The sequence below is a fragment of the Elgaria multicarinata genome, chromosome 4 (assembly GCF_023053635.1).
Source record: "Elgaria multicarinata webbii isolate HBS135686 ecotype San Diego chromosome 4, rElgMul1.1.pri, whole genome shotgun sequence".
Lineage (NCBI taxonomy): Eukaryota > Metazoa > Chordata > Lepidosauria > Squamata > Anguidae > Elgaria > Elgaria multicarinata.
This window is the reverse complement of record NC_086174.1, coordinates 46,180,762-46,194,037: the sequence shown is the minus strand read 5'-3', so window position 1 is coordinate 46,194,037 and position 13,276 is coordinate 46,180,762. Positions and strand designations below refer to the sequence as shown.

Sequence of the window (13,276 nt, the reverse complement as noted above, 5' to 3'; positions counted from 1 at the left end):
TTCATGAATAAAAGATGGAATAGTTGCACAGTGATAGGAGAGGTGGGTCAAAATGTAAGAAAGGTTAAGAACAGCAAGATATGGGGGTGAGAGATACTATTGGCTCTTGGAAAACTTAAGTGCAACTGATGCAGGAAAGGAGCTTCAGATTTAGCTGAAGGGGTTGTTCCAAATATGAGGCTGAAGGCTATCTTGTTTTTCCAAGTGTTTTTCCTTTGCTTTTCTGGATTGTTGAATTGGTGATACAATCCAAATATTCCCTGGTCAGTTCCCTGTGAACTATTGTGCTTCCTTTACTCTTCCCTTCCCCATGAACTTGGGTCTTGGAGGAATACATTGAAGGGGGGATACTTAAGATCATACTGAAAGTATAGTACTATGCTTGTAGACAAAAGGATCCCTCATATTCCCTATTTGCCAGTGTGGTGTAGTGGCTAAAGTGTTGGACTGGGAGTCAGGAGATCCTGGGTTCTAGTCCTCACTCAGCCATGGAAAACCACTGGTTGACTTTGGGCCAGTCACAGACTCTCAGCCCAACCTACCACCTTACAGGGTTGTTGTTGTGAGGATAAAATGGAGAGGAGGAGGATTATGTACATTGCCATGGGTTCCTTGGAGGAAAAAAGGCAGGATATAAATGCAATAAATAAATAAATTAAATAAATATTTGCTATGATATACTGGAAACTATGCCTGTAGTAACATCTTTGTAAATAAACTAATGGTCATATGTTGATGACATTTTTGTGTTACATTTCTATTCTTCCTTCTTGGCTTTCATCCATTTTAATTCTGTGTTATGCTATTAAATAGTTTGTCACCTGCTTTGTTGCCAGTCAAAAGGACTGTATACAACCTGGCGGAATAGACTTAAACCTATAGTTCCATATAGAAGACTTAAACCTACAGTTCCATATAGAGTATTTCCTGAGACGTACGAAGAGTTGTATTAATATGTGGCTGTGCTGTGCTAAAAAGTGAGCCATCAATTAAGAAAGTGTTTTGACTGATTATATTAGGAATGTTGTGAACTTCAGTCCTCAAGAAAAGTGGAATTTATTTGTGATTTTATATTTGTTTCTTGGTAGTCTGAATCTGGATGCTTCTCAGATGTGGAGGTGCATTGGCTTGACTACCATTAGGTGGGAAATAGAAGATGCAAAGCTACTGTGATTGAAGTATTGAAGATTTTTCTCCTGTATTTTCTGTTAAATAGCTGTTCCAATTTTCATAATAGCCTGGTATAATAGCCCAGTGGTATTCTGAAAGTGGTTGTAAAATGACATTATCTGTACATTAACTAGCCACAAGCAAAGTTCCAAAGGACACAGCTGAAGCTCAAGGCAGCTGCTTTTTAAATCTGAACTTTTAAAGATCCCTGCATCCTCTATTCCCCATCTCAATCTCAAAATCTTTATCAAGGACAGATTAATTTGAAGACTAGTGTATGGATGTAAAGAAATATGAATGTAGACAGTGGACTGGCAGGGAATGCATGGAAATATAGATATCCAGCCTGTAGCCACAGAGAGAACAACAAAGAATATTGGACTTGTGCGCTTTTAACCATGTGCCTTTAATAAGTCCTAATATCTGTTCGCACGTTTCTGAACTTTTTTTCTTTACAGCCCAAGAGGCATGACATTTAATTTCAGAAAAACCATTAGATTCTTATATACTCTATGAAGAATTATATACGTGGCCGTTATATTTCACTCTATGTAATTGCTGCTATATAGAGAGTTAGTCTACACCATAATATGATGTGCATGTTCCAGTAGAGACCTGCTACCTTTCAAACTAAATATATGTGTTAAAATTCTGGTAAACACACTATCACCTCTGAGATGCAACCAAGGGGAAAGCTATTAGAGATGGTTTGAATTGGTCCTCCTCCACCCAGCCTTCGTCCATCTCCCCCAGAAGCTGCTTAACTGCATTTTTAACCTTGATGTTTAGATATTTTCCTTACTGTCAAGTCACCCTGTTCATCTATTGTGACTTTTCTGAGATAAGTCGATTCTGAAATGCATCTGTATTCTGTTGACAGCTGGTATGGCATTCTAGGTAATGCAGCTGAATTTTGTGAAGTCATGCAGGGCTCAATTTTAATTGAAACTATTTGATTAAAACTAATGCTTGAAAGTCAGAAGGCCTGGTTTTTTTTTACCTTTTCCACTGACAAAACAGTTGACAATTGAACTTCCACCCTTGTTATTTTTATAAGTGGTGTGTTGGGTATGGGCTCATGTTCTTATGAAAGCCCAAGAGGTTTGGCCCCTTAGCTGCTGGGGAAATTACCCATTATCCCTTTTTCTTGGTGGATCTGCAAGAATCCACAGCATGGTGAAATGAGAATGATAAGGATTATGTGGTCCTCCAGTGTTCAGGGTCCCTTCTGCAACCATGCAGCATATTGGGTTGTGTTGGTCCTGGTTGGGGCCACCACTGTAATATAAAGGGTGGCAGATGACTTACTAGTGTTTGACTGCTGGTTGCTTGGCCAAAGTACTCTAGGCTCCTTGGTGATGCAAATATCAAGACAGACCACCTGGCTGTGTTTGGACAACACAATTGCAGGTTAATAGTCAATTCCACAGGTGATTATCGAGGGGGTACTCCCCACATGACATGATTATAATCAACTGTGGTGTGGATTAAGGCCAGTGTCGAGTTGATTATTAGTCAATGGTTGTTTGACACATTCTCCCGGCCTCTCTCTCCCCCCTCTGTCCTCCCACAGGTATCCTATTAGCCATTGTGAGTTCTGCTATCTGGACTAGAGTGGCAGCCACCACTTTGGTCATTTTTGCCAGGGGACTCTGTAGTCGTCGAAAATAACCAACTGTGTGTGATGAAATAGTCAATAGTGCCCAAGATATGACACAATAACCCAATGTTTGTTCAGATAATCAACTTTGCACAGCATTGGTTATTTGCTTTGGTTATTTCAGCCCAATAACCAACCATAGTATGAAAAAGTCTGGACAGAAGACACAATAACAAACCATTGACTACTTCACCTACTGTTGGTTATCGTGTTGTCCAAACCTAGTCTCTGACTTTTCCTATAGGGAAAGATGCCTTGTTCACCCCTGTGCAGCTGAGGAACCCCCTTTTCCTGCTCCAGAGCCACCTATGTGAAATAATTCATCTTGTTAGACCTCTGCAGAGATTGGTTTACTACAAAGTATTATGTTCCACATGACCATGCTATAAACCCAGGAGTACATGGGGAACAGAAAAGGAATGTGCTTTATTCACTTGAAGGGACCGCCTTCACCCAACTGGCCTGCCAGCAGTTTAAGTTTGGCAATGGAAGCACGTCTTATGTGCCCACTGCTGAGAGCAGTCAAGTTGGCAGGTCTGAGGGAACAGGGTTTTTCTGGGGTGGCCCCACCTCCCTGGAATGCATTACCAACTGAAAACTGTCAAGCCCCATCACTCAAGCCTTCAGGAAAGCCCTCAAGGCTCATGTATTTTCTTCGGCCTTTTCTTGAGTTGTGCTTTATTTACTTATTTATTAAATTTTTATACTGCCCAATAGCGGAAGCTCTCTGGGCGGTTTACAGAAATTAAACCCACGAAGTACTACATAAAAACAATATGAAATATAGAAACTACAGTATAAAAATACAACCAGTATAAAACCTAGCAGCAATGCAGAGATTTAAATTGCAGTAACATTTAAAACAGCAAAGCTAAAATGCAGTCAAACATCAATGGTTTGTCTGCAATGGTACTTTGAGTGGGGTAGCTGTTGTATGATTGTCACTGGCTTTTGTTTATTTGGATATTTATTGTTGCATTGTTTTTACCTGGTGATCTGCCTTGAGAGGTTGTGTCCTAAAAAGGTGGCCTAGAAGTATTTCAAATAAATAAATAATAGAGGGATTATTTAATACAAGGTTGGTATATTGGAAAAAGTTGCATCCAATAGCAGCAACAGCCTGTCTGAGTCTGCTTAAGCAAAGCATCTTAAATGGACACTTACTTCACGCTTTGTAAACTTAGTTGCCTCTGTGGAGAGAAATGGACGCTTCTAGAACCAGATTGCTAGTGACAGTGTCTGTCTACCCCGTAGCAGACAACAGTGCTTTACCCAGAGTAAATGAGGCACAGCTGATTTGTCTTCTGTGAAAGGTTGGATCAATGTCTGTAGAGGTGGGTTGCTGCCTTCCTCAGCGTTCAGGGCACAGCAAGTTTAAAATAATTCAGTGGTGAAAACATCCTCATTCTGCCTGCAAACAGAGGGGAAGTCAAAATACCTGCATCTGTTACATGTGAATCAGCTCTAGGTAACATTTTTATTTCAATGCATTTTATTTATTTATTTTATTAGTAACACTTACATACTGCCTAATTTACTTTTGTAAACCGCCCAGAGAGCTTCGGCTATGGTATATAAATGCAATAAATAAATAAATAAATAATAAAATCTCTAAGCAGTTTATATAGAATTATCAATAATCAGATTTAAAATACACTATTAAAACCAAATCCAGCTACAATAACAATGCAAAATATAACAAGGAACAGTAAATCTAAAGTACCCTTTCTGGGGGCCTTGCTAGACTGGCCTGGAGGCGGGGCAACGGCGCGCTAATTTTAGCGCGCGCCACCCCGCCTCCTAGACGGCTGACGCACAGGGACTCCGGAAGCCCTGCAGCGTCGGCCATTTTTGTTGTTGTTAAAGGGGCCACGTGCGCCCCGAAGGCTTCAGAGAAGGTCCCCGTCCCGTGTCGCCCTCTGCCATCTCCCTCCCCGTCATTCTGTGACACCCTGCGCCCTCCCTCCCTCCTCGTCGTCCTGTGCCACCGTGTGCCCTCCCTCCCTCCCCGTCGTCCCGTGTCGCCCTGCGCCATCCCCCGTCGTCCCGTGTCGCCCTGCACCATCCCCCTCTCCTGCCGGTCCAGGATTCCCCCCCCCCCGGCCCGATGGGCACAGCATTGAGCGCTGTGCCCAGTCCGTGGCTTTCCCTGGCTACTCGTGAGTAAGCAAGTAGCCGCAAAAAGCCACGGAAGTCGGGGCTGCGGAAAAGGCACGCCATAAGCGACTTTGCTTATGGTGTGTTAAGGGAGGCTTTAGTGCAGCCTGGGGCCGGATTCCCCTGTGCGTCATGTGGACACACAGCAGGGAAACTGGGCCTCAAAGCGCGCTAACGCCTCGTCTAGCAAGGCCCTGGGTTGTGCATTTGTTACCCCTTGAGGCACACCTTTCTGAAAGCCCATACAGTGTTTGTAAGGTTATTCCTCAATAGTTGCCACACTACTGCACTTAAAAACAATCATGTGAGGGACTGCTAACGGGAGCTGATCAATACAGTGGATAAATAGGCAGCGGACCTTGAGCGCTATGACAATAAGCTGCAAAGGGAGTTACCCTAGGCCTTAGTTAATTAAAAGTGAAATAAGCAGCTTCCTTCGGCTGGAACTGTAGCTTTTGAGACATAATCGTATTCCTCACTTGCAATCACTTACCATTAGGAGATGCAAGAGCCATGAAATTATATACTAGAGATTATGTTTAATAGCTTTGTGATGATTCTTTTACTGCCTTGTGTCCTCTGTTTAACTTAGACTTAACAATTTACCATTGGTTTGGCTGAAATGAGTAAACAGTAGTGAAAGCAGGATAATCTAATGTCATTAAACAAAAGGGTATGGAATTGGGAATTGTTGCCTTACTCAGAGAATCTCTCCTCCCTCTGAATCAAAATTGCTTGTTTGCTTGATTCTCTCTGCTTCTGTTAGCAGGTTCACAACAGTTACTTGGATCACAACAATAGAAAGATGTTCATTTGGCCTGTGACAATAATGTTCATCTTTTAAAAGGGAAGTTCTTCTTCGAACATATAGCGGCAACAAGTGGGGGATTTATGGCAATTCACAAGGCTTTTGCTTTTTAGGTTAATGTAACTCACTAAAATCAGAGTGTCTTGCAGAGGTGCTGATTGTTATCTTCTGTATAGCCATGCTTGACAGTCCTATATTTTTCATGTGTATGGCTATTTACGGAAATATCTGTGCGCAAAATGTTAATTAATGAAAAGAGCATTATAGTGACTGTGAAACTAAATCTGTATCTGCCTCAGCTTAATCAAAGCAAATTGATTTGTGGCTCCCACGCTTGACTGGTGGTGAGATCTTCCTTGCTTCCTCATCTACTTGGAACTGCCTCCCAGAACACCGGATCCCTGCCCAGAATGGCTTACAATCTAAAATTCAGTACAGGAGAAACAACACAGGAAGGGGAAGGAGGTGGAAGCAAGAGGTAAACTGGAGAGAATATGTGATTGTTTGAGGTACCGCTGTTTTAGGCTTGATTACAGGCTTAGTTGCCTGGAGGGCATAGGAACTAGGGGATTGAGCTGAAGGATTAACAGAAAAGGTGGGTTTTAAGAAAATATTTGAAAGTAGTAAGTAGCTTCAGACAGGTGTTCTGGGCAGGGATCTTTCCTCTTATGCTCTGTAAAGCATCATGCATGCCCATGGTGCTATATAAATAAAATCATGAACATCAGAAGTGGCTCCAGTCCTGTCTTTAATATTCTTTCTTTTCCTCATTTGCCAAAGCCAAAGAGGATATAGCCTATCCAGAAATCCCAGGATATACTGTGCACTATTTAATGCTCTTTTCAAGCTTCTGTCCATTACACAGTATAGTGCAGAACAGATAGGCAAAACTTCTGTGCAGGCACTCTCTGGCCTTGTGCTGAAACAGTGACATTCACTGAATTGTACTTTCGCTGCAACTGGCTAAAAATGTTCAAATAGGATGTGTGGGCAGGAAACCCAGTGGGTAGATTTGCAATTTCTATTAGTTTGCCTAGAAATCTAAAACAAAATGTCTTAAAAGCAAAGTATAGTTCTCTGGATACTCGAATTATTCCTTGTTGGTTACTAATAACTAAAAATGCATCTGCAAATATGATTTTAAAAGGTTGTACTAAAACGTCTGTGCAAAATAGGAACTACTGAAATATCAATTTCATGAAGTGATTTATTTGGCATAATCTATCCATGGTCACATTGAGGCATTGCTAAAGTAGTTTCAATTGATTGGTAAAGCTGTTTTAGGGGCAGGGTTAAAACAGACTTTCGTCAGTGGGGTTCAAGCTTGGCCTATAACAAAGGACCTATAGTTTGCTACAGTGGAAAAAATATTTTGCATTCAGAAACGTTATTTTATTAATGTATTTCTCTTGTCTAGGAGGCAAACTATGCTTTATAAAGCTCAGCAGTCTCTTACACAGTGCTCTTGGGGAAGAGGTAGTTTGCATCAGACAAGGCATAATCGATCCTCTCTCCAGCATTTCACTGTTTAAACTTGCAGCACCTGAGGCTGCTTTTGGTGGAGAGTGTGTGTGCACATAAGTTGCACATAATTGTACACAATCTCTAATTTGGCTCCCTGTTCCTGACTAGTGAACAGATGCGTAATACTGAGAATAACTGATAGATCTGACGAGTCAGTTGAAAAGCTATTCTGCCACCTTTCCCATATTAAGCACCACCAGTCTGGTTTAAGTGGATCCCATCCCATTTAGAACAAGCCTGGCTTGTCCCAAAAAGTACCCAGGGCCTAATAAATCTAAACTCTTCCTCCCTACACTACCATTTCATCCATGCATTGAGTACCCTCCACTTCGTCTGACTGGCTGACTCAGGTAACATTTCAGAGAAAGCTGTCTTGGAGGTCCTTGCTTTCCATCTCCTACCTAGCAACCTAAATTTGGCTTCTAAAACTGCATGACAACATTTCCTTGCAATTGGTGCCTACATGCAACAAGGCCACTGATTTCACCCCAGCACAGGCTATCTAGACAATGTGTAATGTCTGCCACTTTTGCATCAGGCAGGCAGGTGTCATATGCCTATCACAAACTCAGCTCTTGGTGTCTCTAATGAGCAAATCATCCACTACTTAGAGCTCCCTGCCTTCCAGAGGCATATCGTTGCTGGGAGAGGGTATCTTTTTTACCCTGCAAGGGATGGGTCCTTTTTGAGGGCTTCTTCCCTTCCCTCAGAGTCGTGCCCTCTTTCTCTGAGACCTTGCCACCTTGGAAGGAGAAGGGCTCATCCACCATCCTCTCTACCTGCTCCAGCTTCTCCACATCAGTTGCTTTAGCCTCAGTGAATCATATTTGTTCCCAGAGATCCAGGGAGCCAAGCACCCATCTATAACTTCTGTCTAGCAGGCAAATAGTGTACATGTGATGCCCTGTACAATACACTGGACAGCTCCCATAGCCCTCCTTATTTACTTTTAGTAGGGGAAGAGGTCTCCTCATCCTGTTGCTAAACTCACACAGGTGCCTAAATCCCCTGACTGCTTAACTTCTTATTACCTTGATGCTTTGCCACTGGCGCTGAGACACTTCAACAGCTGGGACTCCTCCTTGTGCTTCTAGAGCTGGTCACTGGAAGCATTAAAGCAGCAGGAGGAAGGAAGTTTAAAATTTGCCTCTTTGCAAATCTCTGAGTGGAAGGAGAGGTGTTACTATTCCTGTGGTTTCTAATGTTTGACTAGTATAACTTTCACTGTTTAGGCCAGCCTTTCCCCAGGTTGGTGTACTCCAGATGATTTGGAATGTTACTCCCATAATTCCTGATTACTGGCTGGGGCTAATGGGTGTTGTAGTCAAAAACATATGGAGGGACCAGTTTAGGGATGGCTGTCTAGAGCTAGGCTGTTATCAAATGCACATAATCTTTTTTCTTGTAACATCTGGAAAAAAATTGCTACTGGTTATAACTTAGTGTTTTCTGCTGGGTGGTTCTTCTATAATGTATTTGTGTGTTTGTATAGTTTCCAAAGCATTTTATGTTCTAGTTATTGGAAACTGTGCTGAGAAGCAGAATAGAAACTTTAGAAACTATGTTGTCTAGGGACAGAATGAGCCTAGACCAAGGAAAGGGAAGGGGTGAGGGGAGTAAGGGAGTCTTAGCTGGGGCACTCTTTGTAGCTACAGAGTGAGGTAGGAAAGGAATGAGGCTAGGAGAGGCTGACACTAATGCAAGAGGAAGGGATTAGCACTATCCATTAGCCTGGAGACTCTGGTGGGTAGAAGGATGAAAGGGCTGCTTAATCTAGACAAGCAGGCTCTGCAGGTCTGGGGCTGAGTTGAGGAGCTGGTCGTGAGAGCTACCTGGCTTTGTTCCAAAGCAACATGTTTTCTTTCTCTCCAGCTGCTCCTTGCAGACTTCCTCTTGGGAGTATTTGGTGTGAGAGAGTAGTTGGGTGAACAGGAGAGTATGGCCCTTTGGTCCTCAAGCTCAACCGATTACCACTTCTTTGACCATGTCCCCATGCTAATATGTTGCCTGCAATAATTTATGTTTTTAAATAGTTAGATGGTAAAGATAAAAGGTGGGTGGGGTGGGTGGGAAGGGAGGAGATTCGTTATAAATAAGTTCTCAGTTTTCATTCTGGAGATTAGAAATTTTAAACGGAGTTTATTTTTTTGTTTAATTAAAATTAAACATATGTAGCAGTTAGCAATGCAAATTTAGATGTGAACTTAGTTTATCAGCTGACTAGCTCTTCTGCGACTGCATGGCTAATTATGTAAATTTCTCATTATTTGAATGAAGGGATTAAAAATACTATTTTATTAATTTGTGCTTAAAATGTAGTTTAACCCTCAGAAGTAATACTTGAAATTCTAGATGAAGTATGGAAAGCTCTAAAGCTCAAATATTTATCTCTGTCCAGAGTCGCTGCGCATAATGTCTGTGGCTATTTTCTCCAATCTTATAGGAGAGGAAACTTTCTAGTGGTGCAACTAGAATAAGGTTACCTCTTTCTCCACCTCCTTGGAAGTAACGGGCTTCTGTGGCAGGTGGATTAGCTGCACGTTTAGCTGTAGGGAGAGGGGAAGTCAGGGAAGTTGGATAACTCCTCTTTGCAGCTCCTCTGACCCTGCGTTCCGGAAATATTTTCTTTTCCTTTTTTATAAGAATAGAATATTTCATAATATTTTCAGCTAGCAGTCAGTCAAAGCACAGAACTTTTCTTTCAGGATGTAATTACCCTTGGTACTTATCTTATCCCTAGGCTGTCAGTAGAGGAGAGAATCAGGAATTGCCTGCTCCCCAGTTTGCACCTTCACCTCAGGTGAGTATCTATATTTGCCTTTTAATCAGTATTCAAACAGTATGTCCCCTCCCTTCTTTCCCTTTTTCATTGTCCTATTCTTTGCATATATTAGCTTTTCCAATATACTAAGACATGCCTATGGTTTAGGGGTGTGCACAGACCCCCCGCTCCGCTTCACTTGCAGATCCGCCATTTTCCGGATCGGGCCGCTCCGCCCCGCCCCCGCTCCGCCCACTTCCGCTCCGCTCCGCCCGGAGCTCCGGATCCGGAGCTCCGTTTCCCCCCCCCATAGGCTTGCATTGAAAGCTAAAAAATTATACAACTTTTTTTCTGTTCAAGTTAGAAACCTCATGTTTGGCACCATGACACCTCATGGGGATATACACACGCATGCCAAGTTTCAAAGCAATCCCATCATCCCCTGATTTTTGGCGAATTTTTGAAAATCGGGCACCCCACACACACCATCCCTGCGAGGTGGGCAGGGGAGGAGGGAGGGAAGGCAGGCAGGCATGCAGCTGGCATTTCTGGGGGCATAAGGAAGTGAGCCAAGGATAAGCCAGTAATGCATATAAAATGGAATAAATCAATCAATAAACAAAGGAGGGGTGGAATTAAAAGCAGCAGTGTTGCTCAATAAACAACAAGAAGAACTTTTTTTAAAAGGCTATATCTGTCTTTTACCAGCAATAGGGGGATGTGCCCGGGGGAGGGGGAAGTAGCTGCCAGTTCAAGACACTGACAGCCACAGCTCTGAGAAGAAGTAAAACGCTCACTTCGACTCAGAACAGGCATTGCTCCACCACTGAAAAGTGACCATTCACTTCAACTCATGATAGGCATTGCTCCACCGTTTTACTCTCTTTGGAAGGCTCTAATGGCCTTCCAGTGCAGGAGAGAGTGGGGGCACGTCCACGATGAGATGCCCTAGGGGAGCTCATCCCCTTGCACCACATCGATTCAGTTGTTCACCAAGGTTAGGGTGGGGAGCAGTGCTGTGTTTCTATCTCTTATTCTTGGCTTAGTATATGATTTCAGGTTGTGTTTGTGCATTTGGTGGGGCTACTGTGTTAAAAAACACGGGGAAAAGCCCGTTCAGATGAAGAAAGAGAAGTTTCCCAGAATCCCAAGTTACCTGTTTTGCCTATGCCCTCCTCCAACTTTGGGATCATCATGACCGGGAGCTGACTCTGCCCCTCAGCCCTTTGAAAAAGGTATTTTTCCCGCCGATTTTTTAAAAACGTCTAGCCCGCGACCCGTACGATGCAGAAAGTTGAGAGTGGTCTCAAAATGACCCCCATCCACGACTCTCTGTGCACAAGAATTTCCAGAACGATAGCTTAACCCCCCCCCAGTTATCCCCGATTCTTTCCCTCAATGCAATCCTATGGGCGAAAAGCCGAAAACGCAGTTTGAGCCGCGCGGTTGACCCGATTTTCACAAAAATATAGCCCGCGACCCGTACGATGCAGAAAGTTGAGAGTGGTCTCAAAATGACCCCCATCCACGACTCTCTGTGCACAAGAATTTCCAGAACGATAGCTTAAACCCCCCCCCCAGTTATCCCCGATTCTTTCCCTCAATGCAATCCTATGGGCGAAAAGCCGAAAATGCAGTTTGAGCCGCGCGGTTGACCCGATTTTCACAAAAATATAGCCCGCGACCCAGACAACGCAGAAAGTTGAGAGTGGTCTCAAAATGACCCCCATCCACGACTCTCTGTGCACAAGAATTTTCAGAATGATAGCTTCAAAAACAACGTAGTTATGCGCGATTATTTGCCGCAATGCAATCCTATGGCGAAATGTTTTCAAGATGGCGACCGGAGCGCTCCGCCTGAACTCGGAGCTCCGAAAAATGGTCGCTTCTCTTCGCCTTGCTTCTAGGGGGTCCGCGGTCCGCTCCTACTCCGCCTCTGGGTAAGGCGGAGCAGGCCAATCCGCTACTGCTTCTACGCTCCTAATCGGAGCGGAGCACATCCCTACTATGGTTTACTATCCAAATTGATGCCTACCTTCGAAAACATAACCAGTATTTTGGGAGCATATTTGCCTTTTTGACCTGCTTTGTGCAGGCCGTATCTGGTTAAGAATGTGGCTTTGCATATACAGTTAGTCTGAAGGAAGGAATATTATACAGCCATGTTCAGACACTTGATTTGTGGAGGACAATATGCAATCGGTGATATAGACCATGGTGCAGCTAGGTAATTTTTGACCCTGGACTGAAAGACCTTATGGGGGTGGAGGCATTAGATGGTCATGTCTGTTACTTCAAATGTGAAGCATACAATTAACAATTCTTGTTGATTCCCCACACAACTGCCATTCCATGCTTTAAAACTGCATCTACATTCCTGACATGTTGGAACAACAGCGCTGTTTGCCAACCCTGATTAAAATTATTATTAATAATAATAAATAATAATAATACTCTGAGCATGTGCAATTTTGCATTTTAAACTCCCTTAAATCACAGCACCATCATGCCGAGAGGAATAAAATGGAGTTTGCTTCTGCATCTGCCAATGGCTTGATCTTCCTTTGGAGTGAGGTGGGGTTGGGTATCATGGCTGTGGGGCCATGGATATAGAATTGCACCACTGGATATAGAACTGTTATTCTAGGCACAGTGTGATTGGAGACTGCTGGAGTACAGTTGTGTCAGTATCTCAGACTTTGATCAGAGGGCAAAGCTTATAAGACTCAGGTGGGAATAGGTTCAAATTGTATTGGTTAAAATTGCCCTGGCTATAGTTGAGGTTTGACTAATGCAGGCACTTAGACTGGCGATTTCAGAAGAGGCTTTTATTCTGAACCATCATGTTCTTCTCTCTTTTATACACATAACTAATAATGGACAAATCTCTCATAACTAATAATGGGCAAATCTCTCATAATTAATAATGTGCAGTGAGATTCTGTCATTTTATTCGCATGAATTGGGACTGTGTTTCTGTTGCAAAGTAGCAAAGAGATTAGGGGGTTGCCGCTGTCAAGCCCATTCTCTATTATCGCTTCTTACAAAACATACATCTTGGGTAATCGTGTGTCCTTCTGGTTTAAACTGGCTCTTCTGCTCTGTATACGGGGGTGGTGGGGTGGTGGTAGGCAGCTACAGTGTTACAACAAGCCACCCTGAACAACCCCAAAACAAGCCATGAGTTCTCAGGGTG

The 13,276-nt window shown here is 43.1% G+C and overlaps 1 protein-coding gene across 1 annotated transcript in view; it reads left to right on the top strand.

Annotated features, from left to right (window-relative positions):
• The first annotated feature begins 4,032 nt into the window (after positions 1-4,032).
• Positions 4,033-13,276, top strand: part of GLP1R (glucagon like peptide 1 receptor) — a 96,637-nt gene continuing 87,393 nt past the window's right edge. The window contains exons 1-2 of the mRNA XM_063125402.1: positions 4,033-4,107; positions 10,060-10,119. Of these exons, the coding sequence (XP_062981472.1) occupies positions 4,033-4,107; positions 10,060-10,119 (135 nt within the window). The remainder of the gene's footprint in view (positions 4,108-10,059; positions 10,120-13,276) is intronic.